The 27,807-nt window shown below is 56.4% G+C and overlaps 2 protein-coding genes and 1 non-coding gene across 18 annotated transcripts in view; all 3 read right to left on the bottom strand.

Moving 5' to 3' along the window:
• The window catches only part of SDC3 (syndecan 3), a 43,803-nt gene extending 26,344 nt beyond the window's left edge, over positions 1-17,459 (bottom strand). Inside the window, exon 1 of the mRNA XM_075773902.1 lies at positions 17,266-17,459. Coding sequence (XP_075630017.1) covers positions 17,266-17,364 — 99 coding nt within the window. The 5' untranslated portion in view covers positions 17,365-17,459. The remainder of the gene's footprint in view (positions 1-17,265) is intronic.
• A 5,071-nt stretch (positions 17,460-22,530) lies between these two features.
• The window catches only part of PUM1 (pumilio RNA binding family member 1), a 76,360-nt gene continuing 71,083 nt past the window's right edge, over positions 22,531-27,807 (bottom strand). For all 16 annotated transcript variants that reach the window (XM_075774128.1, XM_075774130.1, XM_075774131.1 and 13 more), the window contains 2 exons: positions 27,206-27,398; positions 22,531-24,321 (listed from right to left, as the gene is read on the bottom strand). In XM_075774128.1, coding sequence (XP_075630243.1) covers positions 24,190-24,321; positions 27,206-27,398 — 325 coding nt within the window. In that variant the 3' untranslated portion in view covers positions 22,531-24,189. The remainder of the gene's footprint in view (positions 24,322-27,205; positions 27,399-27,807) is intronic.
• Positions 26,814-26,899, bottom strand: LOC142604877 (small nucleolar RNA SNORD103/SNORD85). Its single transcript, XR_012838716.1, has one exon. It is a non-coding gene; the product is annotated as a small nucleolar RNA SNORD103/SNORD85 (small nucleolar RNA).

Raw genomic sequence — 27,807 nt, 5'->3', positions numbered from 1 at the left:
AAATCCTTCCCTGAAGCAGGGAAAAGGCTTTGGGATGCTTGGGGAGCCACGTCCCAGCTCGTTGACGCTAGGAAAAGCAACTGGCAGCCATCAGGCCAGCGATCGCAGTATTTTTGCTCATATCCCCTCCTTAATTTTCAGTGGAATAGGGAGGACAATGCTTAATTGTGTGGTGGGAAGAAGAAAATGATCTCACGGCTGTTTGTGGAAGGAAAGGTTTCAGCTGGAAGTGCCTGCATGCCAAGGGAAATTGCCCACCGACAGAGGTGGGACATGGGAACCGGCCACGCCGCACCTCAAATCTCTTTTCCGTGAGGTTTCCGATGGGGAACAGCCAGGGCTCAGCCCTCCCCAGAACCGGCAGAGCTCAGCGTGGTTATTCGGGGACACAGCCCAGGGACCACGAGCCAGGCTGGAAACCTCTTCTTCTTTCAGGCACGTGATGCCCTGCCCAGCCAGAGAGCAAGGGTGACTCAGGAGGCAGAAATCCCCCTGGTCCAAGGCCACCACCGTGTCACCTTCTTCCACGGGCACAAGGCCACCACCAGGTCACCTCCCTCCATGCGGAACACCTCTATGGGTTGTCCCACTGTGGGTGATATTGGCACACGTTGCATTGGCATCAAAATTATTTTTCCCCACAAGGGACTAAGGAGAAATCTGGACAACCCCACCGCAAAACAGCCCCCGGGGAGCGCGGGATGGCTTTGGTGAGCCAGGGCACTGTCACCAGACCAGGAGATGCTCCACTGAAAGCGCAGGAGAGGCAGCTCCGGGAGTAAAAAGCCTCTTAATGACCACAAAAAGCAATTGTGGGCTTTTTAAATTTTATTTTGGTTTTTTTAAATGCCATTTCATTTTCTGGGATTGGGTTAATTGTGGTCATTAAAGGGGTGAGTGGAGCACTGAGCCACCAAGGGATGGGCTGGCGCAAGGAGAGGAGGGCTATGGGGGCAGATCTCAGCCCCTTTGCTCTTAGAGGGAAGATCCTCCAGCCCTACAAACCATCCTCCTTCTCCCACCCACCCCCTCGGCTGCCGGCTCCACTCCCTCCCGGCCACTGCCTCAGTTTCCCCACTCCCTAACCGAGGACTCGTGGTCGCAGCCAGCACTCCACGTGCTGTGGCAGAGACACTTGGTGGGTTTTTCCCCCTTGAGAAGCCGGACCCAAGACCTTTCCCAGCCACGAGTTCCAAGAGCAAAGCAATTGTCACCATTAAGGGGGATTTTCTCCGAGGTTTCCAAGCATGCCAGGTCAGCAACACGGAGCAGGCAGAGGGGTCACATCCTGCCTCCATGGCAAGGGCAGGCAGCACAGCCCCACAGCCCCACGGTTCCCTACGTTTTAACCATTTTTGTGCAAAACCCACCAATACTGGCACTTGGGAAAGCACTTTCTGAAGCTGGTCCTGATGCACAAACCTGTAACACTGAGAAAATCCCACACCAGCTCCTCCCACAAGCTGCCCCTTCCTCTGACGCAGGAAGCCCACCCAAGGGCATCACCCCCAGCCACGGGAGCGTGAACAAACTCTAAGCATCATTTTTGAGGTTCCAGGAAGCATCCAGGTCCAGGCTGCACAGCAACCATGACAATGGCAATAAACACTTTTAAAAGGGGGGGGGTGTCATGGGTATGCGGGGGGCAAGGAGAGATGCTTCAAGAGAGGCCATGTTTAAGCAGCACGGAAAGGAGGAAAGCTATTGTTGTCCTGCTAACCATCTCCTACCTGCTCCTAAAACTGTTACAGTTCAGTCATTGGAGCTCTGTTGCCCCTCTCAATCTGTTCTCGTGCTGAGCCACAGCTAATGAACCTCCTAATAATGATTAATCAGGAATATATTAGAACCTCTTGCATGCAGCTGGAGATTAATACTGACTCCCCCTCCCCAATGGCAGGTCCCCCAAACTCCTGGTGAAAAAATGAAGGAGCCCCTTTTCCCAGGCCACGAGTTCCAAGAGCAAAGCAATTGTCACCACCTTTTCCCAGGCAGCCCTTTTCCTTATAGCTTTTAATTAGGAATAATTAATCAAGGGTGGTGCTTTGCTGACCGCTGGCCCGAGCAGCAGGACTGGGCGCTTGCAAGCTTGCGTGTATTCAACGGGAAGGAGTTTCTGCCCACCTTCCCTGGAGTTGTCATGGAAATTGTAATGGATGTTGATTAAGATGCTGCGCTTGCCAAACGCAAACGTGCGGCAATTTTCAGAGGGACGCCAGCCTGAAGGAGATTAGCCGGAGTAATCCTGCGCTGGGTTAAAGGGGAATCATTGGAGGGAGACCCACCCCTTTTCAGGAATGGGGATGGAGAGAGAAATGAGATGCCCCAACTCTGCCCAGACAAGCTTCAGGCTTTGCAAATGCACCTTTAAAGGGATTTTTTTTCTGCCCTGTCACTAGGAAGAATTAAAAAAACCCCCAAACACTGGGAAGCAGGGAATGATCCGCCAGCACCTGCTGCCAGAAATGCCCGGTGCAGGCAGGGATGGAGGCAGGGAGCTCCGCACGCATCCCAGGAGGGGAGAGGTTTCACCTCCCTTTCCCTGTCTGCTCGGACTGGGAGACAATCCCAAAGCTTCATCCCGAAGCTGCAGACCCACCAGCACCCGCTTTTCACCCCAGAGGCGGAAACAGGATTGGACCCACCCACAGGGCCCCGGGCACTGATGGGACGAGCCCCATGGAGGGGACACGGAGCGATGTATTGCTCAGAGCCGCCTGAGCCCGCCGTCATGCACGGGGCCATAAATAGACCCGATTTACATATGTAGGACGGAGCCGCCACGCCAGCACGGCCACGACCTACTTTCCTGCCGCCCCGGCGGGACGTGGGCACGTTCAGGGGCTGCGGCGGGATCAGCTCCGTCCCCACAGAGCAGCCCACCCCCCCATGAAGAGCAGAAATAAGTTGGGAGTCCCACTTTTGATGCATCCCCGGGTTTTCACACCCAAAACGGCAGCTCCCAGAGGACCCGATGGCTGCTCGTGTCTCTGAAGCGCTGCCGGAGTCAGTACCTACGGGAAGGGACGGGTGGGCTCAGAGCATCCATCGGGTTTAATCACACGCTGGCTGTAACTTGCTCTGGAGCCCTGAGCAAGCTCAGGACCTGGTTCCCACACATGTCATGAGCTGTGGGGGCTCAGCTCCTGCAGGTCTCCATCTCCCAATCCTTGCTACTGTTCCAGAGTCGGCAAGCACCAGGCTCTTGCAAGATGGGGCACATGGTATAAAGACCCACACACACCCTCTGCATGCTGTTTTTAATTTTATAAGCCTTCTTGCAACACTGAGCATAAAGCAATAAGCTTTTACTGGTGCCTCTGGGATGCTTCTTCCCTTCAGGACCGCAGAAACCGATTGGTTTCTGTACAAACATGGCTTTTTCCATTAAAAGGAAAAAAAAAAAAACAAAAAAACCCCCAACCAAAAAACCAAACATAATCCACGGCTGCTGAGCATCTTCCCGCTCACAGGCGTTTCAGCAGCGTTCACCTGTGGGTCTGAATTGGGGATGGCACCAGGAAGCCCCCAAGGGGAGAAAAGCCAATATTTGTTTCACACCCGGTTGTTTCCCTCAGCCTGGGCAGCTCTCGGCAAATATCCAGGCAGGAAGGAGGTTTCTGCTCCGTCTTTCTACAGTAGCAGAGATTCAAAGCAGCTTTAGCCTTTTGGTGGAAATACTCCTTCCTGACACGTTTTGTGTTATTCGTTCAGAGCTATTCAGGGTTTCCAGTCTCTGTTGTTGAAGAAAAACTTATTATTGTAGAGGGAAAATAAAAACCACCTCAAGCAGCTCTCAGATATAGTCCCTGGAAGCAGGTGAGGAACAAACAACCGATGCAAGAGGAGGGTGTTTCACTGCATCTGAGGCCTCTTTTTTCCATCCAGAGTGGTTGGTTTTAGTGCCCAAAGGCTGAAAGCATGAGGGGATGAGACAGAAGGAAAGGGAGAAATGGTCTGCCTGGCCAGGAGGGGTTGAGAGGGGAAGAAAGAAGAGAAACCTCTTTCTTCTGAGGGTGGGTGGTCAGTGCACTGTCAAATGTACCTGCATCCCCGTGGGGGGACAGGTACTTGCATCCACATGGCAGGCCTGTCAAATGTACCAGCATCCCTGCATGGGGACCGGTACTGGCACCCCTGTTAGGGATGGGTACCAGCATCCCCGGGGGGGACGGTCAAACATACCAGCACCCCTGTGTGGGGATGGGTACCAGCATCCTCAGACAAATACCAGCCTGCTACACCTAGGACCCAGCCTCACTGTCCTAAGCCCTGCGATTCTTCTCACCCACGACCCAAAAAACATCAGACCAGGAGGAAAATTAAAGTAGGGAGACCCGAACCCCAGGTCAGCACGCTTCCAGGGCACGGGGGTGCTCACTGCTCCCCAGCAGCCACCAGCAAGGAGAAGCCACAGGGCTTGTTTCACCCCAAGCGCAGCTTGCTCCCCTGGGGAGATGTTTCTGAACCTCTCCATGCAGTGGCCATCTCCCACCACGCACTGCATTTTTCTCAAAGCCTCAGCTCCATGAGTCGAGGGAATCACCTTGTGCCTGGAAAAGTATTTACAGCTCTTAAGTCAGCAGGCAAAGCTTGAAACCGGGACCCCGAGAAGCTCTCAGAGCCCAGTGGGTGAAGGAAACAGGCCCAAAATTTTGATTTCACAAAACAGGAAGATTTTTCATGTGGGTTTCACTACTGGTGTGATCCCATCAGAAAGGCACGTTGTCACAAAAGCAAACATAAAAAAGTCAAGACATTTATTGGCCTGAAACACCAACCAACCCTTCATTTTCAAGTCAAAACAGGCCAGCTTGTCTTCATAACAGGTTCTTCCCCCCTAGAAACACTTTTCTACACTTCATCTGCAGGAAAACGTGGCTTTCCAGGTCCCTGTCCCTCCTGCCCTGGGCAGGACCCGCTGCTGCCCCCAGGCAGCGCCCACTCAACGCCCTCCTGGCCGTTTCACCCAGACCTGCTCTTCCTCCCCGGACTTCCCCTCCCAGGATTTTCTTTCCTCTTTCTCATACAAGCGAGGTTCAAACTGTGCCATGACAGCTGCTCCGACCCGCCAAGGCGTGCAAACCCTCAGAGCTCCCTGCCAAGACAAGTCCTGGTCCCCAAAACCTTCAGTGATGCAAAAAGCCCCGACCCACTCCCACACCATGACCACGGTGGACGCTGAACCTCCATCTTCTACCCCACAGAAGCAGCTGCGCCCCTCAGCCAGGTTAAAACCTTTGCAGAAGGAAAGAAAAAAAATCATCAAAACCCACTAAACCACTGGTTTTTAGGCAGAAAAATGCAAGGCTGGAGCAAACGAGCGCGACCCTTGAGCCCTGTTGCCCGCTGGAGAACTGGAGATTTTTTTTTTTTTTTTTTTCCTGGAAGATACTGGGTCAAACAAAGCAACATCAAAATTCCCCTTATCTGCAGGATTTGGCCTGTTTCTCTGGGAGCGCCTGTTTTCCCTCATCTCCCGCCCCATCCTCACCCCCACCACAGCCTGGGGAGGGGAAGGACCCGTTCACACACGATAAATCCCGCTGCAGCTGGCAAAGGCGCTGGGGAAGTTCAAGCTTGGGGCTTCCTTAATTAACGGCATCCAGAGACACGCAGCAGGCACCGACCCCACTCCGGCATGGCTGCAGACACCAAAAAGAAGAAGGAACCCAATTAACTTCTCAGTGCCCTTTCATTTTAAGTCAAGATGGATTTTTTAACGTGCTTGGCAGAGCCACAAGATGGGGTTTTCAGACAGGCTTGGCATTCCTGGTTATGGGAGTTAGACCTTGTCCCATCCTCCAGAGCCGGCAGGAGGTGGGAGAGCCGGAGGCAGGGAGCCTGCATCCCTGGCTGAGGATGGGAAGCACTCGGAAAAGAGCTGGAATAACACACAAACTGTGTTGTTGGTTTGGGTTTTGGATTTTTTTTTCCTCTAATTGCTCTTGCTATTTTAACTGAGACAGACATTTCCTTGACGATTTTCAAGGGCTATAAATGTTTTATGTCCCTTTCCTCTACGCTCAGACAGCAACTTTTGCTGATGTTCGGTGTAAGCAAGACCCAGAGCAGAGTAGCTGGGTGCTGCCGGGGTGCAAAGGGACAGGGACACCGGCCGCAGGGAGAGGATCCAGCCCCGTATCCTCATGGAAAGTCATCATCCCCCCCATCACGTCCCCTCCCTCCATCCCCCCGTTCCTAGAAGGAGGCAGGCAATCCCACCGCCTGGCCTCCACACAAGATGTCTTTCTGCTGCAGAAAAACTATATATAGTGCCTAAACCCTTCGGGGGCTTTGCTGCTCTCCGAGATATTTATAGCTGGAGGCAAACTCTGACTGTGCCCGCCGGGAGCAGCTGGAATTGCACCGGGAGAGGCAGGATCCGGCCCGTGCCTGCAGCAGGGAAGCAGGCGCTGGGGTGAGCACCCCGCCTGGCAGCCAGGATTGGCCCCAAAACCACCAGTCCCCTGCTCCATCATGGGAGAGAGGGTGTGGGGTGCTCACCTGCCAGGGGCGAGCGGGTTTTGGGGAGAATCTGGAGCAAAGAGGACGAGCCGCAGAGCTGAGAGGCTCAGGAACAGCCCAGCTGCTGGCCTACACCTCCTATCCAAAAAAAAGCAGGCACCCAACACATTTCACCAAGGGCATTTCCCAGGGGATGGGCAATTCACCCCACACGGCCCCTCGTCTGCTCTGAGCATCCGAAGTGGAGCAGGAGGGAAGAAACCCCATCTCCCAAAACCTCGGCGTCCAGCCCTGCTCCTCTTACACACCCGGCTGGGGGAGGGCTCGCACAGCCTAATTGCTGGCAGCTTGTCCGCCTCACGTCCTGCCTTTAATCCAGTCCATCAGGCAAAACGCTCGGGCTGAAGGAAGGAAAATAAGGGGCGAGAGGGACGGGGAGGGGGACGCCCGGCTGCCTGCGGGCAGCAGCCATTTCCTGAGCCGGGGGGGGTGCAAAAATCCTGTCGGCCCAAGGCAAGCGGGGACGAGGGGCAGGTCGGGAGCGTGGGGGCTTTGCACCCCAATCCTGCCCGATGGAAAGCAACTGCTCCCTTCCCTGTCCCAGCATCCCTGACATGGCTAGTGGCATGAAGCTGGCCGGCACGGATTCAGTAACGCTTTTTATCCAGGGGTTACAGCACCAGGATGCTCGGCCCCGGGGGAATTAGCCCGGCTGCGGAGGCACCCTTTGCTTGTGCTGGAGCTGGTGAGAGCAAACGGGGAGCTGGGTCAGAAGGAAAAACCCCACGTTTGGGTTCCCGGGACCCTCTCCCGTACTGCCGGGTGCATTGCAGCTGAGATGGCCCCAGGCAGATCCTCAGCCTCGCACCAGGCTGGCGGGACTGGCAGCCAAAAGGCTGCTTAGAAAAAAAAAAAAAAAACAAAAAAACACCCCAAAAAACCATAAATAAACTCTTTTTACCAAATATTGTGTCAGAGTCTATACAGAGGAGCCCATGGGGTCCCTTTGCTGGTGTTTTGAGCCCAGCACAAACCCCAGGTGCTCAAGGGCTGGAAGGGAACATCCCCAGGAGACAGCCCCAACCATCTAGACACAAAAAGTCACTGTTTAAACCCAAAAACTTGCTCCTCTGGTAGGAGTGAGGCAGGACACAGAGCTATTGCTTCCTTCAGCCCCAGCCACCCCCTGCCTGCTGCCTTCCCTTCACAGCCGGTGTAATTCCAGTTTCCTCTCGGGTCAGGGCACGTTTGAAGCTGGATCACCGCATCCAGAGCCCGGCCAGGATTATTTTTTTTTTTTCCCCTTCTCCACACATCAACCAAAAATACCCGAAGGACGTGCCCCTCGCAGACCATTTCTGGGTCTCGTTTGGGATGCTACAGACACAAATAGAGGTCGGTTGTCCACAAAGCAAGCCCAGACTTTGGTAAAGAGCATCCTCTGCACACATGCCCCGGTTGGGCGAGCATGTGCATGGCAGGGGCGTTTCGTGAGCGTCCGTGGGATCTGGAGGATTTCACGCCGGCAGAGGGGATGTCTTGCTCCGAGGATGCAGACCCCTGCGGCACATCCTCCCTGCTGACTCCTTGCAGCCCCTTTTCAGTGCCAGAGTAAGCAGGGCCGGGCCGGTTGAGCTCAGCCCAAAGGCAAGGAGCCACAGCTGCTCCAAACGCCGTGGGCACTGCTGCGGGATGCTGCCGGTGCAGCAACGTCTGTAGGGATGTGAACGTCCCCACGAGGGACGACGCGCCAGGGACCGGCCCGTGGGTACCAGGCAAGCCCTGCAAACCCAGCCGTGCCCACCCAATCCTGGCTCCACATTCAACCGATTCTCTCTCCCATCCTCCTCCTCCACAGCAGCAGGAGCCTTCCTTCCCACCCTCCTCCTCCTCCAGCAAGGTGTTTGAAGAGCTCTTGCCACGGGAAACTGAGGGATTCGGGCTCCTCTGCAGCCAGGGTCAGGCATCCCGGAGGGAGCAGGGCTGCAATGATCCTCCCGGCACAGAGAGCCCCTACCCACCTCCGCACGAGCATCCCTGGGGATCACCCGCGCAGGCTTTAAGGACATCTACGTAGGGACATTTGGGAATGGCAAGACCCACGCTGCAAGGTCCTGTGCCACAGCCTGGAGAAGGGACAGGCACCTCGAGTCGGAGGAGGCGGTGTTAATTAATCCAAACTAAAGGCAACAGGGCAAAGAGGGAAAACCAGCTGCATCGCCCCAATTACAGCACCAAGGGATGCAGCTCAGAAGTAACACCCCAAAAATCCAAGGTGTCCAGCACAGTAATGCGAGTCCCCACAGCCCCGACACCCCAACACTGCAGGGGACACCCCAAAGACACAGGGGACACCCCAAGGAGCCAGGCCAGCTTGCTACCCCTCCCTACAGCCCTCTCCCACAGCCTAATTGCAGCTTGCCAGGCAGCTAACGAGCAAGTTGCACCCAAAACAATTATTTACTGATAAATGGGGAGAAACAGCTCCTTTCAGTGCCAGGAGAAAACAAAAACCACCGATTACGGAGGCTGGGTGCTGCTGGGTGCTCCACTCCCTGAGCATCCCAGCCGGGTGCAGCTCCGGCACTTGCAGGTCCCCAGGGAGCCCGGTGGGATGACAATGCCCCACGGCCACTAAGCCCAGCACAGGACCCTATTTCATCCCAGCTCGCTGCATGCTCCCTAATTAACACCAGACTAATTAACCCCAGGATCCCACCCAGGTTTGCAACGACAGCATCGCACAGGGCATGAGCCATGCACGCTGGCAGGGCACCGACTTGCAACCGCTGATGGCTAATTAGTGCTTAATTAGCACTCGTTGGTGCCACGAGAGGGTGAGTAGTGGGTGCTCCAGGTCACAGTCCTCAGGCACCCAAGCACGCTGCCCGGGCTGGGGTGCACCGAGCTTGTCAGGCCTCAAGCAGAGGGGAGCACCCTGCAAAGCTGATTTATGATATTCTGCATTATTCGTCCCGGAGAAGGAGGCGCGAAAGGGAGCGGTGACACCGGCCGAGGACCAAACCGCTCCAAAGTCACGGGGACATGGTGACTGTCTCACCCAGTGCCTCCAAAAAAGGGAACCTCGTACTCTGAGCAGCCTCCCGGGTGCGGGTTAAAGTATCGCCAGAGCTCCATAAAATCATCCCGTTTCATCAACAAATACCTGGCAGCTCTGGGTTTTTCCACTGGGCCAGAGCCAGGGCTCCGGAGCAGTTAAGTGTCGGTCCCTGCCTCCTCCCCGTGCTCCCCGTAAGTGCCATCTCCGGTGACACTCAGCTCCGGCTCTTAATTACCCTCGTCCCGGTGGCAGGAGATTCCCACGACACCCTCGTCTCGCACTGAGCAAACGCACGCGCAGCCCGTGCGTGAGGCAGAAGGAAAATGAAAGGCTGGATGATGCTACTCGCCAAAAAAAGCCTCCAAAATGGGGGAAAAAAAGCATTATTCCAGCTTCCTCTGATTAATTGTTATGGGGTGTCATGGAGAGGTTTCCCAGCAGCACCTCGGGACACAACAGACATCCCCAGGACAGGCAGCATCTAGAAAAGTTGTTAGGAGCCCGGTGGACCCAAATTTGCCATAAATGAGCTGGAAATGGTGGACTGACACCTAGTTTGGGGTAGTAAAGCTCTCTGCGTGCCCGTGCCAGCACCACCCGCTGCCTCTGCAGAGAAAACTGCTCTGGAGTAGGAGAGAAACACAGGGGCTTTCTGTTCAGTTATAGCTTTCCTTGCAAAAAATAAGAAATAAATAAGTTTTCTTTTTTTAAATGCCAATTTTGGACCAAAACTCCCACTCTCTTTCCCCAAAATGCAGCCCTCTGCTATATTTTTGACATCTGCTAACGCGAGCATCACTTATAAACCAAACCAAACTCGCGCTCGGGACCGCCTGCCCTCCTCAGCAGTTATTCAGCCCAACCAACGCAGCTCACGAAATAGCTTCGTTCCCCTCCTCCTCCTCCGGAAAACAGCATTTTTTGGCAAATAAACTGTTTTGCCAACAAGTTGTACTCCTTGCTGCCTAAGAGACGATGCTTCTCCCTGGCTCCAGCCTCCTCCGCCCCGATTCGGGTCCCACACTGGGGCTGCAGGGGTGGGGACACGTGCCCGGGCTCCCCCACATTGAGTTTTCTCCCCCCCTCCTCTTGCTAAAATAATCCTTGTTTCACAATTGGCCGGGCAAGAAGAAGCAGCCCTGAGGTTGCTGCTGTTATTTTTATCTTGAAGTAAATAGTTTGAGCTGCGGCCAAGCCATTCCGAGGGAGGGAGATGCTTTGCATCGTGGCCGCAGAGATGTAAACACACGCGGCCTCCGTCTTGGTGGGGGCACATCGCGCGGCCGGGGCAGAGCAAACATCCCGATCCAGACCGGAGAGAGCTGAAATCACCTTTTCTGGGATGCCGAGGTGGAAAAGGGGGATGCACGGTTTGGGGAGCATCTGTCCCAGGGCGGGGACCGCAGTGGTACCCATGGCTGGTCACCCCCGAATCGATGCTGTCCCCTCCATCTGCTCAATGCACCGCATGCACCACCGCAGCTGGGTTAAATATGGGTTTAACCAGGACCAGAATTAACTTTTTGAGCCATTTTTAACACAAAGCCTTGAAAGGACCAGCTCTAAAAATGCTTTCACCTTCACAACAAGAAAAAGGAGCATCCTTGTGCCACCCGCACGATCCCCAGTTCAATCCCATTCCCTCCCAACCTCGGCAAGACCCCAAAAAACACAGTTTGGGGGGGGCAGATGCTGCAACCGGGCTCAGTTTGGCAGCCCCAGGAGCTGCCCTCTGCCTGGATCCGGCCACATCCTTCCCCCCTGCCTTGACTTCCAGCAGCTCCCGTCCTGCCCCGCGGGGCTGGGCACAAAGGGGGGGCCTTCGCCCCGCGTGCTGCTCACGAAGGTCGCCGAAACGCTCGGGAGCTTTGCATGAGAAGCTCAGCATAAATGTCAAATTAATTAACTGGGAAAGATGTATGCATTGCCACAAAAAGCCCTCTGTTTCGCCCCACCGCCCTTCCTCCCACCTCTCCCCGGAGCCGGGCACTGGCTGCAGCTTGAGAAAGCCATGGCCAGGGGAGGTGAAGAACCGCTGGATGCTCCTGATGACACATTTTTTTTCCCCCTCCTATAAAGCACCGCATCAAGGGAAGAGGGAAAAGCACAAAGAGAGGATGGAAAAGCTGGGAAAACCTCTCCGGCAGCCACCGCTCCTCCCTCCGCACACGTGTTGCGGCACCGTCTCCAGGGACACGGCCGGGGAGGGACGAGCATCTTCTGCCGGGGCCAGGCTGACACCACCGGGCTGAGAAACAGAGACACGTCCCCGTCCCCCTTCCTGCCCATGAGAGGCTCAGATAAATGGATAAATCCTTCTCCGGCAGCTCCCCGGGGTCCTGAGCCAGAGGAGCCTTGTGCAGACGTTAAATCGGAGCGGGGAGGGTGCAGAGGGAAGGGGGACACTGAGGGACGCCGAGGGACGCCGAGGGATGCTGAGGACCACAGCTCCAGCAAAGGTACCTGCCTGCTGCTCCCAGGGGATGGCAAACCACGTGCTGAAGGGGGTTCCTCCCCCCAAATAACTGCTCCCCGTCTCCTGAGTGCCAAGGCTGGGTTTGCAGAGATGCCGAGTGCTGGATTCATGCACCAAGGAGCAGAATAAAAGCAAAAACCAGCCCCAGAGCCATGCGGGGGGCAAGGATGCGATTGGACCCAGCCCCCCTGCCCTGCTCCGAGCATGGGGAGAGCTTGGTGGGAAGAGGACGGGCATAAAGAATTAACGCCCTGACTTAAAACTATTTTAAAGTCTGTAAAGCTTCAGGAAGGGAAAGGCTCCCGTCTGCCAGGGCGCAGCCCCGGGTTCGGTACCTTCCCGGCTGGCCAGCTCGGCCGGGTTTGGTACCCGGCTCACGTCGCGCCGGGGATGGACATTCCCTCGGCCAGGCTGCTGTCTCCCAGGGCTGCCGCGCGTCTCCGGGCTGCTCCTCCAAGGGGAAAAAGGAGCCTTGGGGACATTTGGGGACTTAACCCCTGCTTAGCCCACACCACAGGAGGTGCCAGAGGACCCTGCACCCCTCAAGAAGCTCTGGGACCCTTTTTTTCCTTTTCATTATTACTATCCTTATTACTTCTGCTCAGTTTCTTTATGAAATACTTCACCTCTTGCTTGACAGAGGAAGGAGCTGGGTGCTGAGCGCAGCTGGACGGGGAGAGCTGGGATGTCCCTGCAAACAGGGCTGGGTCAAACCACCGGCTTACCCCAGTTCACGCCAGGGAGCTCAAATCCACCCCTCCCTGGGAGCCGGGCTGAGAATGAGCAAACTCACTACATGCCACACGATTTCACAGCAGCCCCCCAGAGCACCCACGAACCTCAGAAGGGAAAGACCCCACGGCCCCCCCCCACGGCCCCCATGCCAGGCTGGCCACCGGGGAGCTGCCGACCCCGGCCCACTGGCCAACGTTGCAGGAACAAGGGTGCCCTGCAAACCCCCAGGCCCCGCGTCGGTACCAGTGGGACCCAGAGCTGCGGGGGATGCTGAAACCCCTAGATCCTCCGCGGGGAGAGGTGGGTGCTCCACCCCAAACCTCTGCGGGGCCGTGGGGCATCTCTGGGTCCCACGTTCCCCATCACCCCTCCAGACTGAGCCAAGGGTGGATTTTAAGGGATTGCAAGGAGCAAGGGATGCCGTCCCACGTTTACCCTCGCCAGGACAGCCCCGTGGAAACACGCTCGGGGACTAAATCAAAATCACCACCCCGATACCCTACAAGGAGGAGCAGGATGAGGCCGGCTCCAGAGCAGCCCAGCCCCGGAGCTTCCCAGGCAAAGCTCCCGCAGGGACAAGGATGGCAGCCGGGACACACAGAAAGGTTACAGCTAATCGACGCTCTCAGTAATTAAGGTGACGAGTTGATCCTTAAGCTCATGGCTCAGCCAGCTCAGGACCGGGGCAAAGCACCCTTCCCCGGCGTGCCGAGGGAGCCGGGGTCCCCAGATCCGGGGTGTCACACGGGGGGCTGGCTGGATGCACCTTCTCCCCCAGCATCTCACCGCAGCCCAGCGCACGGGCCACCCTCGCTGATTAAAGCTCATCAGCCCGCGCTTTGCCTGCATCTAATTAACGTGAGCAGTGCTGCCTGCTGCTGCCCTCTCCCCCTGCCCGCAATGTCCCCAAAACGTCCCCTGATGCCCCTCGGCTGCCAGCATCCCGGCTCCCCACCAAGGCCCTGCGTGGCAGAAGGAAGAGGAAGAGGAAGGAGCAACACCCCCAGCCTGCGTGTGGTCCGCGGGGTGGGGAGCCGCCAGTTCCCAGCTGTGGAGAAAATAGCCCGCTCTTGGATTCTCAGGTGTCTAATAAGGGGTTGAGCTCGGTCCCCCCATGGGCATGGCTGATGCAGGGGCTCCGTTCTGCTGAGCTGCCTTTGTCTCCCAAATGGGTCCAGAGCTCATCCTCTCTCAAAGTGGACCATAGCCAGCTCCAAAGCGATGAGCTGGGGGTCAGCAGGGATGGGGGGCGGACAGGGTGAGCTCGTGAGCTTTACAGCCCCGGGGAATCCTGGCCAAAACCAAACTTGTGTGTCTGTGACACCGTTGGGAAAACCCACTGCCAGGATCACATCTCACCAGGAGAGGCAGCCCCCACGCCGCAGCGCTCCCACGGAGGCACACGAAGGGTTACAGGGACCGATCCCAGAGGGATCCATCCCAGCTTCCCCAAACCCAGGGCCAAGAGGGATCATAGCCATCATGAGATCAAAGGGAAGCGCTGAGTCCTGGGAGACTCATTACAGTTCCCAAACACTCCGGCAGCACCACGCCAAGGCCAGCAGCCCCATCCCTCCGCGCTCCCCCGGGCTGAGGACAGGGAGACGCGGCGCTGGGCCCGTCCCAGGGAGCTCGTGGGCTCGGTGCCAGCAGGAGCCGGAGTTATTTGTCCATTCTCTGCTGTGCAAATGTTAAGTAACTAATTCTCCGGGTGCTGCTCCAGAGAAGGGACCAGGATCCGGCACAGGGCTTGCAGACAGCGTTACCCAGTCGCCTGCACCAGGGGGATGGGGGGGGGGGTCCCGCAATCAATCCCCCATCCCATTGTCACAGCGGCCAGCTGGGATGCACCAGAGCTGCTACAAGTGACTGCTTTCCATCCTGGTGACCCCAGGGAGAAGCCGAGACTTTGTCCAACGAGACCAAATGATTTAAAAGCTTCAGCAAAGAGAAGGAGGGGAGAGGAGAGGCCTCAGTCCCAGCCAGGTGAGGATGCCCAATGTGCCCTGGAGCATCCCTCACGGGGGAGAGCAGCCTCCTCCCTCCCTTGGGCTGCCTCCTCCCTGCCCCAGACCTGCCCCGTGGTTCCCAGGAGCACCCCAACATCCCATCACCTCCCATCCTGGTATTTAACAAGTCCACAACCTTTCTTGCCTAATTATCCTCAGCAAATGCCAGCAACCACCTGCATCACCACCCACTAGCCGGGAACTAAAATTCCCCAAATGCGGAAGAGGAAAAGCTTATCTGGGGGAAAGCGAGCACCCACGCAACTGACCCCGCACCCGCCATGGGTGCTGGAGACACCAGCACGGCCGCATGCACCTCTTGCTGCCACGGACACCCAGAGACGGAGGGGAGCTGCTGTCGGAGCTCAGGCTTCCCCAGATCAATGGCAAAGCGCAATATTCAGATTAATAAACTGCCCTTCCACACACTGCGCAAGCGGCCGCGCGGCATCGCCGGGAGCCACAATATTTATCGCCGCTCGCACGAGTAAATCACGCACCTGATGGTCTTCTCAATAATGGCTCAGCAGCCTCCTCAGAAACACCAAAGTTGCATCTGGCTCTTCGGGAGGGGGAGTAACCGCTGCCGGGAAAGCCGGGCGAACACCCCTCACGCACCCGCTGCCCCACAGAAATAGGGGTGCCAGCCTGTGGCGCCCACAAACCAGAACTCCAGGAGGATGGGGAAGAGCTCTGGGTTATTTAATGCAGCAGGTCGCGTGGTGGCAAGCAGCCAGGCCCTGGAACTTCTTCTCCTCTTAAAGAGGGGAGGAAGAGGCAGCCTTCCTCCTATTCCTCCCAGAGCGGGTGCTTCTCCCGACGCCCTGGAGCACAACCGGTTGCATGGGAAAAACATCTCCTGGTTGCAGGAGGATCCTTTCTGTAGAGCGTCACCCAACAGCCAGCGCCCCACAAAGCCACCCTGGATCCCCCAAATGCTCCCAGAAGCGGCTTGTGGAAGAGCGAGCGCTGGGCAGGGTGCAGGCAGGGCAGGGTGCAGGCAGGGCAGGGTGCAGGCAGGGCAGGGTGGCTCCGGTGCAGGGTTTCCCAGCTGGAGCGTGCCAGCGGTGGGGAGAAGCGGTTTTGGAAGTGCCAGGAGAAACCAGGGACAGAACCCCTCCCTGCTGCCAGCATCGAGAGCCTCTCCCGTGAGCAGGGCTGGGAAAACCTCCTGGGAAGAGCCTGGGCAGAGAGGGGCGACGCCGGTGCAGGCAAGGGGGGAGCAGCAGGCAGGGCTTGCCTGCATCTACGCCTGTACAGGGCTGGAAGTGCAAGAGAGATTCCCAAAGGCAGGCAGAGGGCAGGCAGGGGGGCAGGCAGGGATCGGTGCCTGCAGGGACGGGGCAAAACCCCCCAAGTTTCTTCTGCACCAGAAAGCGGGAGCGGGCAGGAGCGGGATCTTCCCCCTCTCCCCCCCCGCAGGGTTATTTTTAAGGCGTGTTTCCCTACGACCTTCAAATGGCATCTGCCTGCATCTGCCTGCATCTGCCTGCACCCCCCTCCCCACGCACACGCAGAGCCCCGGCACCCTGCCTGCCCCCCGCCTGCCTGCTCCTGCCCAGCCCTGCCTGCACCCCGCGCTGAGCCCCAGCCACTGCCCCGGGGGTGCGCGGGGAAAGTGGGGAGGGGGGACCCCGGGGGGGGCATCGGCTCCTGCCTGCGCTGCCCGCTGGGGGCTGCGGCTTTGGGGGGCTGCGCAGGCAGGGAGGGGCTGCGCGGAGCGGGGTGCTGGGGAGCGGAGCCCCTCGGGAGCTGGGTGCCCCCCCTCCCCCCAGCAGGATGCGAGCCCCAGGGTGGGCAGCGGCATCCCAGAGCCCCCCCAGCCCCCCGGCAAGGTGCCGGCCCGACCCCACCCGAGCAGGGTGCGCGTCCCCATCGCCCCCCGCAGAGCGCCGGCTCCGGGACCCCCCTCCACGCCGGGTGCGGGGGTGCCGCCCACCCCCCGCTGCCAGCCCCCCGCCCTCCCCAGCCGGGTGCCGGTCCCCCCCGCACGGTGCCGGTCCACGCACGGTGCCGGTCCACGCACGGTGCCGATGCCGGTCCCGCCATCTCCGCCCGGTCCAGCCCCCCCGCCCGCTGCCGGTCCCCCAGCCCAGGACGGGTCCGTGCCCGGGGCTGGTCCCACGTCCCGTCCGCCCCCCCCCCCCCCCAGCCCAGCACCGGTCCCCCTGCCCGGGGCCAGTCCGCGCCCCACGCCGGTCCCATCCACCCCCTCCCCCGCGCCCGGTGCCGGTCCACGCACGATGCCGATGCCGGTCCCACGCCCCCAGCCCGCTGCCGGTGTCCCCCACCCGCTACCGATCCACGCACGACGCCGGTCCCAGCCTCCCGGTGCGATCCCGGCCCCCGCCCGCCCGGTGCCGGTCCCCGCACGGTGCCGATGCCGGTCCCACCCCCTCCAGCCCGGGGCCAGCCCGCGCACCGTGCCGGCGCCCCCCACCCGGTGCCGGTCAGCGCACCGTGCCGATGCCGGTTCCCCCCCGCCCGGTACCGGTACCGGTACCGGCCGCACTCACCAGCGCGGCGCGGGCGCTCAGCAGCAGCAGCAGCAGCGGCAGCAGCACCGTGAGGCTCCGCAGCCCCCGGGGCGCCGGCGGCGGCACCTCCCCGGGCATCTTCCTGCCGCAAGGACGGCTGGCGGCGGCGGCTGCAGCGGCGGCGGGAGGCGGCGGCGGGGGCGGGGAAGGGCCTTTGTTGCCGCCGCCCGCGGGAGGCGGTGTGGGTGCGGGCCGCCGCGCCGCCCTCCCCGCCGCGCCCCCCCCCAGCCCCCCCCCGCGCTGCCGCCCCCCAGGAAGCGCCCGGCCGGGCCCCCCCCCGCCATGACCCCGGTCCAACACCCCCCCACACCCCCCCACCGGCCCGGCCCGGCCGCGGCTCCCCCCGCCCCTCCCCGGCCCGGCCCGGCCCGGCCCTTCCGCCGGGGGCGTCCCCGGGAGCCGGCTCGGGGGGAGCGGGGTGGGGGGGGGGGCAGGGAGGTGGGGGGACCCTGGGGCAGATTGGGGGATCCAGTGGTTAATGGGAGGGGGGAGCCTGGTGCAGATGGGGGAGACCCTGGGGTAGACGGGGGGGACTGGGTTAGATGGGGGGACTCTGGGGTGGATACAGGGGGGATCTAGGGCAGATTGGGGTGACCCGGGGGGAGATGGGGTGGACTGGGGTAGGTAACAGAGGAGACTGGGGCAAAGTGGGGGGGGACCTGGGGCAGACTGGGGGGATCCAGGGGTACATGGGAGGGCCTGGGGACAGATGTGGGGGCCCAGGAGTGGATGGGGGAGGGCTGGAGCAGATGGCAGCGACCCTGGGACAGATTGGGGGGGCAGGAATAGATGGGGGGCACCTGGGGCAGATTGAGGGGTCTCAAGGGTAGATGAGCGGTGCTGAGGCAATGGGGGACTCGGGAGCAGTTGGGGGGCCCAGGAGTAGGTGGGGGGATCCTGGGGCAGATGGGGTCACCTCAGGGTAGATGGGGGAGAGGAACCAGGGGCAGGTGGGGGCCCTGGGATCTGCCTCTGGAGTGGGACCCCCACCCTGCCCCGCTCCTAGGCCTCCCCTCCGTGGCACCCTCGGTCACCCCTGGACGGGTGCTGGGGCCAGGGACACCCCGGGGTACAACCCGGGAGGGGAAAACCCTCCAGGCAGAGCTGGGACTTGCTCCCTGTCCCACGCCGACAGCTTGACTAGCCCCCCGCACCGTGCCTCAGTTTCCCTTTCCAAAAAAGCCCAGGGATAGCAGAGGATAGGGCTGTCCCCTGTCGTGACAGTGACTTCCACACGGCTGCCAGGTGACCCTGGGGTGACTTTGCGCTGAATTCGGGTGTTCGGTCCCCTCAATGGGCCCGGGAGGCCGTAGCTGTGGGTGAGCTGGGAACAGCCGGGATGGGATATAAATGAGTCGTTTCTCACACACATGTAATTCCTCCTAATGGTTTTCACACACTTTCCGTGAAAAACCTAAAAATATACTCAGATTCTGATTAAAAAACTCATCTGAATGCAAAATACACGCTGAGAGGGGGTCAAGGGGGGAGCAGGGGGGATTACCTGGGAGAAGGGGCACTGCCCTCCCAGCACCACCAGTTTAGGGGGGGAAATCAGCCAAATTCAGCTAAAAATCGAGATGCTGCGCCTGGATGGGGACAGCTGGGACACGTCCCACGGTGGAGCATCCTCATCAGCCCCAGCCTGATGCGGGGTTGCTCAGGGCAAGTCTCCTCTTTGGGGGTGGGAAACATCGCAGCGGGGGGCGGGGGGGTTCTGCCTCGGGGTCCCCACCTGAGCCACTTCTCTTTAACTGCGCTGTAATTAGCAGGATCCAAATTAATAATAATAATTAAAAAATAAAATTAATATCATCAGCGAGAAGCCAGGATGGGGCAAAACCCCGGGGAAAGGCTCTGGGTGGCGCCGAAACCCAGCGGGGATGGGTCGGGGTCCTGCGAGGGGGGTCCCTGGGGCAATGTGGGGGGGCCTGGGGCAAGGGAAGGGGCTCTGGAGCAGTGAGGGGGGGGATCCCCGGGGCAGTGGGGGGTCCCTGGGGCAAGGGAAGGGGTCCCGGGGCAGTGGGGGGATCCCCGGGGCAGTGGGGGGGTCCCTGGGGCAGTGAGGAGGGGTCCCGGGGCAGTGGGGGGTCCCTGGGGCAAGGGAAGGGGTCCCCGGGCAGTGGGGGGGTCCCCGGGGCGGGGCAGGGGACCGGAGCGGGGCCCGCGGAGCCGCGGGGCCGGGGGCGCGTTGCTGGGGCTGCACCGCCCCGCCGTGGCCGCCGCCACCCCTGCAGCTCCGCCGCGCTGCCCCCCCCGCAGGGGACGGAGCAGGGAGGCCAAAGTCCCCGCGGGTCCCCACCACGGGGGTGGCACTCGAGAGGCGGCCCCCGACGCGTGGAGGGGCGAGAGAGGTGCCTGTGCAGGAGAGTGGGGGTCCCACGGGAGGGGCCGTGGGGGGGAGCGGGCGCTGCCCGGCTGCCATCAGGTCCCTTCTACCCCCCCGCGGCCCCACTGAAGTGGGAAATCTTGTTCCATCAGGTCAGGGGAGTGTGATGGATCCCTGCTGACGTGATGGGTCCCAGCTGATGTGATGGGTCCCAGGTGACGTGATGGGTCCCGGGTGACGTGATGGGTCCCGGGTGACGTGATGGGTCCTGGATTATGTGATGGATCCCTGCTGACGTGATGGGTCCCTGCTGACGTGATGGGTACCGGGTGATGTGATGGATCCCGCGTGATGTGATGGATCCCTGCTGTCATGACAGACCCCTGCTGACGTGATGGGTCCCGGCTGATGGGATGGACTCTGGGTGTCACGGTAGACCCTGGCTGACCCGATGGACCCCAGCTGAAGTGATGAACCCCAGCTGACGTGATGGATTCCTTCGCATCCCCTTCTCCAGCAGTGCCCAGCAGCCATGCTCAGGAGTAACCAAAGCTGGGCCTGCACAGAGCAACCCGGCCGTATCCTTCCCGGCAGCCCCCTGCCCCGTCCCCCAGCCCGGCAGGGCCAACGCCGCTGGCCACGGGGCTGCTGCCCAGCTGTGCTGCCCGGATCCTTCCCGCTGGGTCCAAGTTAAACCCATTCCTGAACACCTTTGCTGCCGCTGCCAAGGGTGGGAAGGGTGCCCAGGGCCAACCCCGGACTCACGGCTGTCCAGGACAAACAGGGATCCTGGGCAGATCCTCACCCCGCTCTCCGACCTCACACTGGAGACACATGCTCAGTGCTAAATTAAATTCACCTGTAGAACCAATATACACATCCCTTGCTTTCCCCACTTTCTGCCCCCAACCCGCGGCCACGCTGCTGTGGGTTAAACGAGGTGTTGAAGAGCTGCAAGAGCCCCAAAGGCTGCAGGACACGGGACCCGAGCGCTACTATAACCCTCGTGGCTCCGTGCGACGGCTGCTGCTCGTGGCACGGGCTGGCTTCAAACCCAGGGCAAAAAACCGTATCGGAAAGCCCAAGTCAGCACTCTCCACTAAATTTAACAACAACGGGTGTGAAATCTGATTAAAGCCACTGCTGGGTCACAGGGGAATTGGTTTTTTGTTGAGGGGTGAGAAGATAGTGGCAGCGTGGGAAGGATCAGTCGTTCGATACATACGCCAAAATCAGACCAGTTTAGTGCCCTGAGGCAAAAAAATAATTTCCTGTGAATGGGAAGTTTCTTCCCCTCCATCAGTTTATCCCCCGTCACCCCATTTGCACAACTGCTCAAACTTCTCAGGATTTCCCAAGTGATTCTGACGATAACCTCCAGAAAAGGGTCTCTCAACGCAGCAGCCGCTGACCCGCAGTGCAGGGCCGGGGCAGGTCCCAGACGCCTGCGAGAGGAGGAGGATGGGTGCTACCAGAGGCCAATTTTCTCCTCGAGCCAGGGTCAGGCCTGGGCTCCTGTTGGGTGGGACGAAACGCGGAGCTGGGGCGACCCCAGGCTGGGGGAACTGGGGGAATAAAGGCCAAAGGCGGACGGAGAAGTCGCATGAGAACATGGTCTGGGCAGCAGATAATGGAGGTGTGGTGGGACACGATGCAGGTGAGCATGACTGTCCCAACTTCACTCACCCAGTGCTGGCCTGGGGAAAGGCTCCATGGAAACACCGGCTCGGTGCTCACACGTGAACTAGAGAACACTGTGGCATGCAGGGGCGTCCCCACCTCGACTGCAGCTCCCCCATCCCCTCCCCACACCCCAAAAAGTGAGGAAGAGGATGAGGTGGTTGGTCACCTCCAACTGTGGGCGCTGCCAGTTTGTACAGGCTCTGGAAAAGGTTTAGATGTGCTCAAAGAGAGGGGAAAAAAAGTCCAAAGAGCCAAAATCGCAGGAGGAGGGACGGCAAGAGTGGGAGCAGCCATGGATACAGGGTTGCTCTGCTCTTCGTCTTCCACACGTATCTGCTGCTCAGGGCACACACAGCCACCCTGGACCACTGCAGGAAGGTAGAATTGAATTCCAACCCCTTGAATTCAAAGGTCCTGCACGTGGGTCGGCGCCATCCCAAGCACGACTATCGGCTGGGCGAGGAATGGATTGAGAACAGCCCTGAGGAGAAGGACTTGGGGGTATTGACTGATGAGAAGCTCAACATGAGCCCTCAATGTTCACTTGCAGCCCAGAAAGCCACCCGTGTCCTGGGCTGCATCCCCAGCAGTGTGACCAGCAGGTCGAGGGAGGTGACTCTGCCCCTCTGCTCCACTCTGGTGAGACCTCCCTGCAGTGCTGTGTCCAGCTCTGGGGTCCCCAGCACAAGGACATGGAGCTGTTGGAGAGAGTCCAGAGGAGGCCACGGAGATGATCCGAGGGCTGGAGCAGCTCTGCCATGGAGACAGGCTGAGAGAGTTGGGGTTGTTCAGCCTGGAGAAGAGAAGGCTCCGGGGAGATCTAATTGTGGCCTTCCAGTCCCTGCAGGGGCTCCAGGAAAGCTGGAGAGGGGCTGGTGACAAGGGCAGGGAGTGACAGGCCAAGGGGAATGGCCTGAAGCTGCAGGAGGGGAGATGGAGATGGGATGTGAGGCAGAAATCCTTCCCTGTGAGGGTGCTGAGGCCCTGGCACAGGGTGCCCAGAGAAGCTGTGGCTGCCCCTGGCTCCCTGGCAGTGGTCAAGGCCAGGTTGGATGGGGCTTTGGGCAACCTGGGCTACTGGAGGGTGTCCCTGCCCATGGCAGGGGTGGCACTGGGTGGGCTGGGAGGTCCCTGCCCACCCAAACCAGTCTGTGGCTCTGTGAATTCAAACCCCTGGTCAACAGCGGTGGGGGTGGCACTAGCGAAGGCGTTCATCAAAGGAACCACAAAGCCAGATTCCAAAGTTCTGTATTTTTCAAAATAAAGATCACACGTTGTTTAGAGACAATCTACACAAGAGTTACAAAAAATAGTCGCCCAGGCATAAGCATACACAGGTTTGTTAATTATACACATATGGTTACAAGTGTGCTTGCAAAAAAGTTCATTGGAAATATACACAAGGCTCTGTAAATGTACACCGTGTAGTGTTACAATTCTATATTCAAACAAGGAAAATTGACAGTATGTTACATTCACTTACAAGTAGACAAAATGCAAAATACAGTTCATCTTCTGTACAAAAAGGGAAGGTGATTCACACTTTACAAGGTGAAAAGGGACTCTGATTGTAAGGAAAACTAGGGGGTTCTGTACTTTTGCACTTTTTGTTTCTTACTGTCACAAAATAAGCAAAACATTACTTTTTAAGATTCAAAAAAACACTATTTTGAACTGAATCATTTTTGTATAACATTTAGAAAGGATCGCTACTGTTCAACTAGGTGACAAATAAAACCAAGCATTTATTTTTTCTTTTTTTAAACATTAACTAGGCTGTATAAAGAGAACATTTCCTTCAAAAGAAAAAATTTACTTCTGGTTGAAATTACAATTTACAATATACAACACTATATGCTACGACCATAAAAGGTGTGAATATACACTGAAATGCACAGGTTTTGCTAATTCTTTTTTCTTACCAAAAAACGGGTTTATGTCGATTCAAACTTCTCCACATTTACATTACAGAGGTTTACAAATGTACAATTGTACAGTCAGAAGTATGTTCCACTACTAGGGTACATTATAGATACAGATCAGACATCAAAACAAGAAAATACTACAAATTTTTATATATGTAAAGTCTACACCAAGTATACACTATATATTTATAGAAGCAAGACCAAAGCCGAGTTGGATTTTTTTTTTTTTTTCCTCATGCTAAATAATCAAATTGTGTCTCTCAATGTTAACAGAACAAACTGAGTAGGCAGTAAACAAGTAACACCCGACCCCCACCCCCTCGCTTTAAAAACTTTCTGGGTGTTTACGTTTTCTTCCCCAAAAACGACAGCTAAGCTACCTCCTTTAGCATGTTATACTCAAAAAAAAAAAAAAAAAAAAGCAATTAAAAAGTTTCAAAAACTTAATTCTTTCTTTTTTAAACTGAAGCTTTAGCAAGTTGAATTTTTTTTTAATATTTATAAACAGCGTTAAATGCGTCGTCTGTGCCATTTAACTAAAATTCAAACTTCTTGCTGACTTTTGACTAAAAGGAGAAAAAACAGGTATCTGCAAAAAAGTTGCCTGCGAGGCAGATGAATTAAAAACTTTTTTTGTTTTGTTTTCTTCAAACCAACCACCCTGAAAGTTTCCACATTTGGAATATAGATACAACAGTGAACAAAAATGTGGCCTTCCATGTACATTTGGTACCTATGTACAAGTATTCTATACACCAGTAAAACAGCAGGGCAATTAGTTAATTAAAAAAAATAATTAGTACATGTTATGCATAATAAAATTAAAGAAATTTACAAAGGCTTTTCTTCTTTTTTTTTTTTTTCTTTTTAGCAACCATAAAACATTTTCTAACTGTATATTGGAATATTGTCGGTTGCTGGTTGTAGATGCCGGATGGCCAGTGAGCTCCTCCCCAGGTCGCTGCCTCAGATGATGCCGTTGGGTGGGCCGCAGATGGGCCCGAGGTCCACCCCGTTCTTCATGTAGTATTTCTCCAGCTTGGCCAAAATGTGTTTGCCGTAGGTGTATTTACGCAGGGTGGCGATGTGAGGCCGGATCTAGGAGATAAAAAAGGAGAGCGAGTGAAGTTTAGGAACCCAAATCATGGCCGCAGCAGTGCTGAGCGAGCTCCAGGAGGTCCAGGTCAGGACCACCAGCGGGAGACCGGAAGGTCACAAAATGTCGGAAATATTAGAGCACTGTCATCACCTCAATTACTGTGAGTCAAGTTAACGGTCCGTAACTCACTGATGTCATTTTTAGGAGGAACTTCTGGTCAAGCAAGTGGCATCGTCTCGAGCCGTGTTACTGGAATCCAGTTGGTACTGGGATCCGGCTGGACGTAAGTGTGTGCATGGATACAAGGCCCCAGGAGAGGGGGCTGGGCAGACAGGACCCCTGGGTGCTGGGGCTTCCCAAGGGTGCCCCGACACTCCGCCCCCAGCCCGGGGCAAGCGCACGAAGGCAGAAACGGCGCGGGAAGGGCCCGTGCGGCGGAGCAGCTCTTGCAGAAGGCGAGCAGGGTCCTCTGCCTCCTCCCAGGCTGCGCTGCGGGGGTGAACCGCAGCTGGGTTTCAGAGAGCTACGGGGAGAGGCAGGCGGTGGGCCCGGCCCCAACAGCCGTTTCGTTTCCGAACCTGACAATTAAGGTATTTATTTTAAGCAGGAGTCTGTGGAAGCAGACTTTACACGCTCACGCTACTTGAGAGTAAAGGTCACTTTGAACAGCACTGTAACGACCGTGGGCACGGTAAAACCACCGTCACTGCTGGGCCCCCAAAGGAGGACACCCGTTTTCGTTGTAGTAACACCGTTACGCTGCTGACATTCTCCTGGACAGTTTCAGAGGAACGAGACGTAAGAGCAGTTCATGGCCGTGACTAGATGAGAAACACAATTACACCGGACTTTGTACTCCACAAGTGGAAGCTGCAGGCGGGATGAGAAAACAGCCCGACCCGCTCCTGGGGTGGGAACATCACCAGGGCTGCCCCTGCAACCCCCACGGGAAATCCCTCCCAAGCTCAACCCGACTTCCTCAGCTCAGCCCCTGGCCGTTCAAATTCCTCTTTCAGTTCAAGGACCCATCTTGTACTAATCGGAAGTTGATGCCTTGGCCCTCCCCACATCCCCTTTCCAAGAAGGTCTGACTGCTGCTCTGAGGTTAAGGAGAAGAAAAGCTCCCCAGGTCCAACAGTTCATTCCTTGTTCATCTTCACTTCTAAGACTTTTTTTTTTTTTTTTTTAAACTGACAGAACTGACGGCTAAAATTACTTTTCAATATTTTTTTTTTTTAAATAAAAGCGCTGTCTTTAACAATAACACAAACTGCTTGTTTGTACTAACCGCAATTTTCACAATGCAAAAGCAACAGTCGATATACTCAATTTTCCCAGGCTTTCATTCAGCTGGAATCTTCATACTCAGTCAGTCCCATTTAGCTGTCACCCTGGTTCTATTTTTGACAACCACACTGATAACCTAATTAGCATTTTATTCAAAAGACTTTGCTTGACAGGAAAAAGAACGTCAGTAAAGATCATTTGCGTATTTTATTTTTTTTTTAATATACGTATCTCTACATATAGATTAGCAAAGCTACAGGTCATTCTGCTACTGTTAAACTGTGTATATTCCTTGCCATACATTTTTATTTGATTATCTTTATTATTTCTTTTGGATTAATACAGATTTTGGTTTAAAACAACTACTCTGAATGATTCCTAAACCTAAGGATTAACCTCTCTGAAGATTATTTCAGCTGCATCGATGTTGTTTATATCCTGATCAACTGCCTTGCATTGGTAAAATCTGCTCCTTCGCACAGAAAACACCCACTTTTTTTTACAGGGGAAAAAAAAAAAAAAATCACTTGCTCCATTTTACTCTAGGATTCTTAAATACAATTGATTTCATTGGGCTTTGAACACCCAGTTCCTCTTAAAAAAAAGTAAATATGGGGTTTTCCAAGCCAGCTTTAGTCAGTGTTTTATTATTAGTAAGAGGTCTTGCTCTAGCTGGTATTTTTCACGAAGTAACAGACCCCTAAAACATGTGACTGAAGAAAATAATCTCAGTTCCACTCCACATTTAAAAGCCTATTTGCTTCCCATTCATTACAGTTACAAAGACCCACAAACGTGCCCTTTAAAAGCAGGGAAATGAAGACATCGCCTGATCTTTAGAGCCTGCTGCCCCAAGGGAGGCACACAGCCCCGGGAGGGAGGGAGGGCTGGCAGCAACGCACGTTTAATTCCAAAACGTCTTCATTTTCGACAAATATCAAGTCCTGAAACCATTACGCATCTCAAAACTGCAGCATAACGCTAAACCGTGGAAGTCTCTCATCAAAATCGTATTCAAAACAGAGAAGTAGAGAATTTGATTAGTGACTCCAGGCTCAGACGCTACAGCCTGTCAGCATGATGTCACAGCCAGCCCGACCGTCCTGATCCGGGCTGTACAGGGGACGTGACGCGACATGGCAGCGCCGACAGCCCTCGGAAACGCGACCAGCAGGTCCACGCTCGGGGTTCAGCGGCACAGAGGTCTGGCTCGGCTCCACTGAGCGCATTAAACTGCTCTCATCAGCGAACGCTGTTCTCAGTGAGGGCAAGTGTGTCGTCATCGCCAGACCCCACAGCGCTGCTGCAGTACAAGTCTTGGCGGATTTTAGCAGCGTTTGCTACGCCACGAGTGCGGAACTAGGTTACTGGGTCAGAAGAGATTGCTAGAAGCAACCAGCTAGTTTTAAGTCCAAATGGCATCTCGTTATTTCACATTTTCATATTTCAGCTACTACTGAAATACGCAACTTTGAAATACCTCCATCGTTAGGAAATTCTAATGGCAAAAGCAATCACCTCGGCCTAATTTTCTCTCCGCAACCAGCGTGGCGGTGACAAGCCTCACATCCTTATCAATCGACAGCAGCTGCTTACCTTGTGCATGACAATCTTCCGCTGAGCTGGTTCTGCCACATCGATCATCTTCTGTACCACGTAGTTGGCGTACTGATCTTTCATCATGGTGTATAAGGCACTGTGAGGGCCATCATTCATAGTGCACACCTCATCAATCAACATGGCACGCTCCGTACGGGAGGCGTGAGTAACGCATTTCTCCACCACGTTGCTGTAACAATAAAAGAAGGACAATCTGTGAGTAACAACATCTCTACTGGGCTTTTCGTTCAACCCCAAGGAGGTCTCTTACGCTTCTAGCAAGGACAGACCATTTGGGAGACACATACGTGCTGGCACAGCAATTCAGCAACGTGAAAGAAAGGAGCAGCCCAAGGATTTGGGGATCTGAGTGGGAATTTGGGTAAAGGACCAGTTCAGGTTTTATTTCACCCAAAATTATGCAACTCTGCAACGATGCTGTGTTTTGAGATCAGCGCCTGTTCTCACCGCATGCCCGTTAGAGCAGCAGCAGAGTTGTTCTTTGTTTGGTTTTCTCAGTACTGGAGCTTGACGGGAACAGAGGTCCAAGGTTAGAACAACAGGGAAATGCAATTCAGGAATGAAAGATCTCACCAAAG

Source organism: Balearica regulorum, chromosome 22 (assembly GCF_011004875.1).
Source record: "Balearica regulorum gibbericeps isolate bBalReg1 chromosome 22, bBalReg1.pri, whole genome shotgun sequence".
Taxonomy (NCBI): Eukaryota; Metazoa; Chordata; class Aves; order Gruiformes; family Gruidae; genus Balearica; species Balearica regulorum.
The sequence above is the reverse complement of the archived record's forward strand: the minus strand, read 5'-3'. Positions and strand labels throughout refer to the sequence as shown.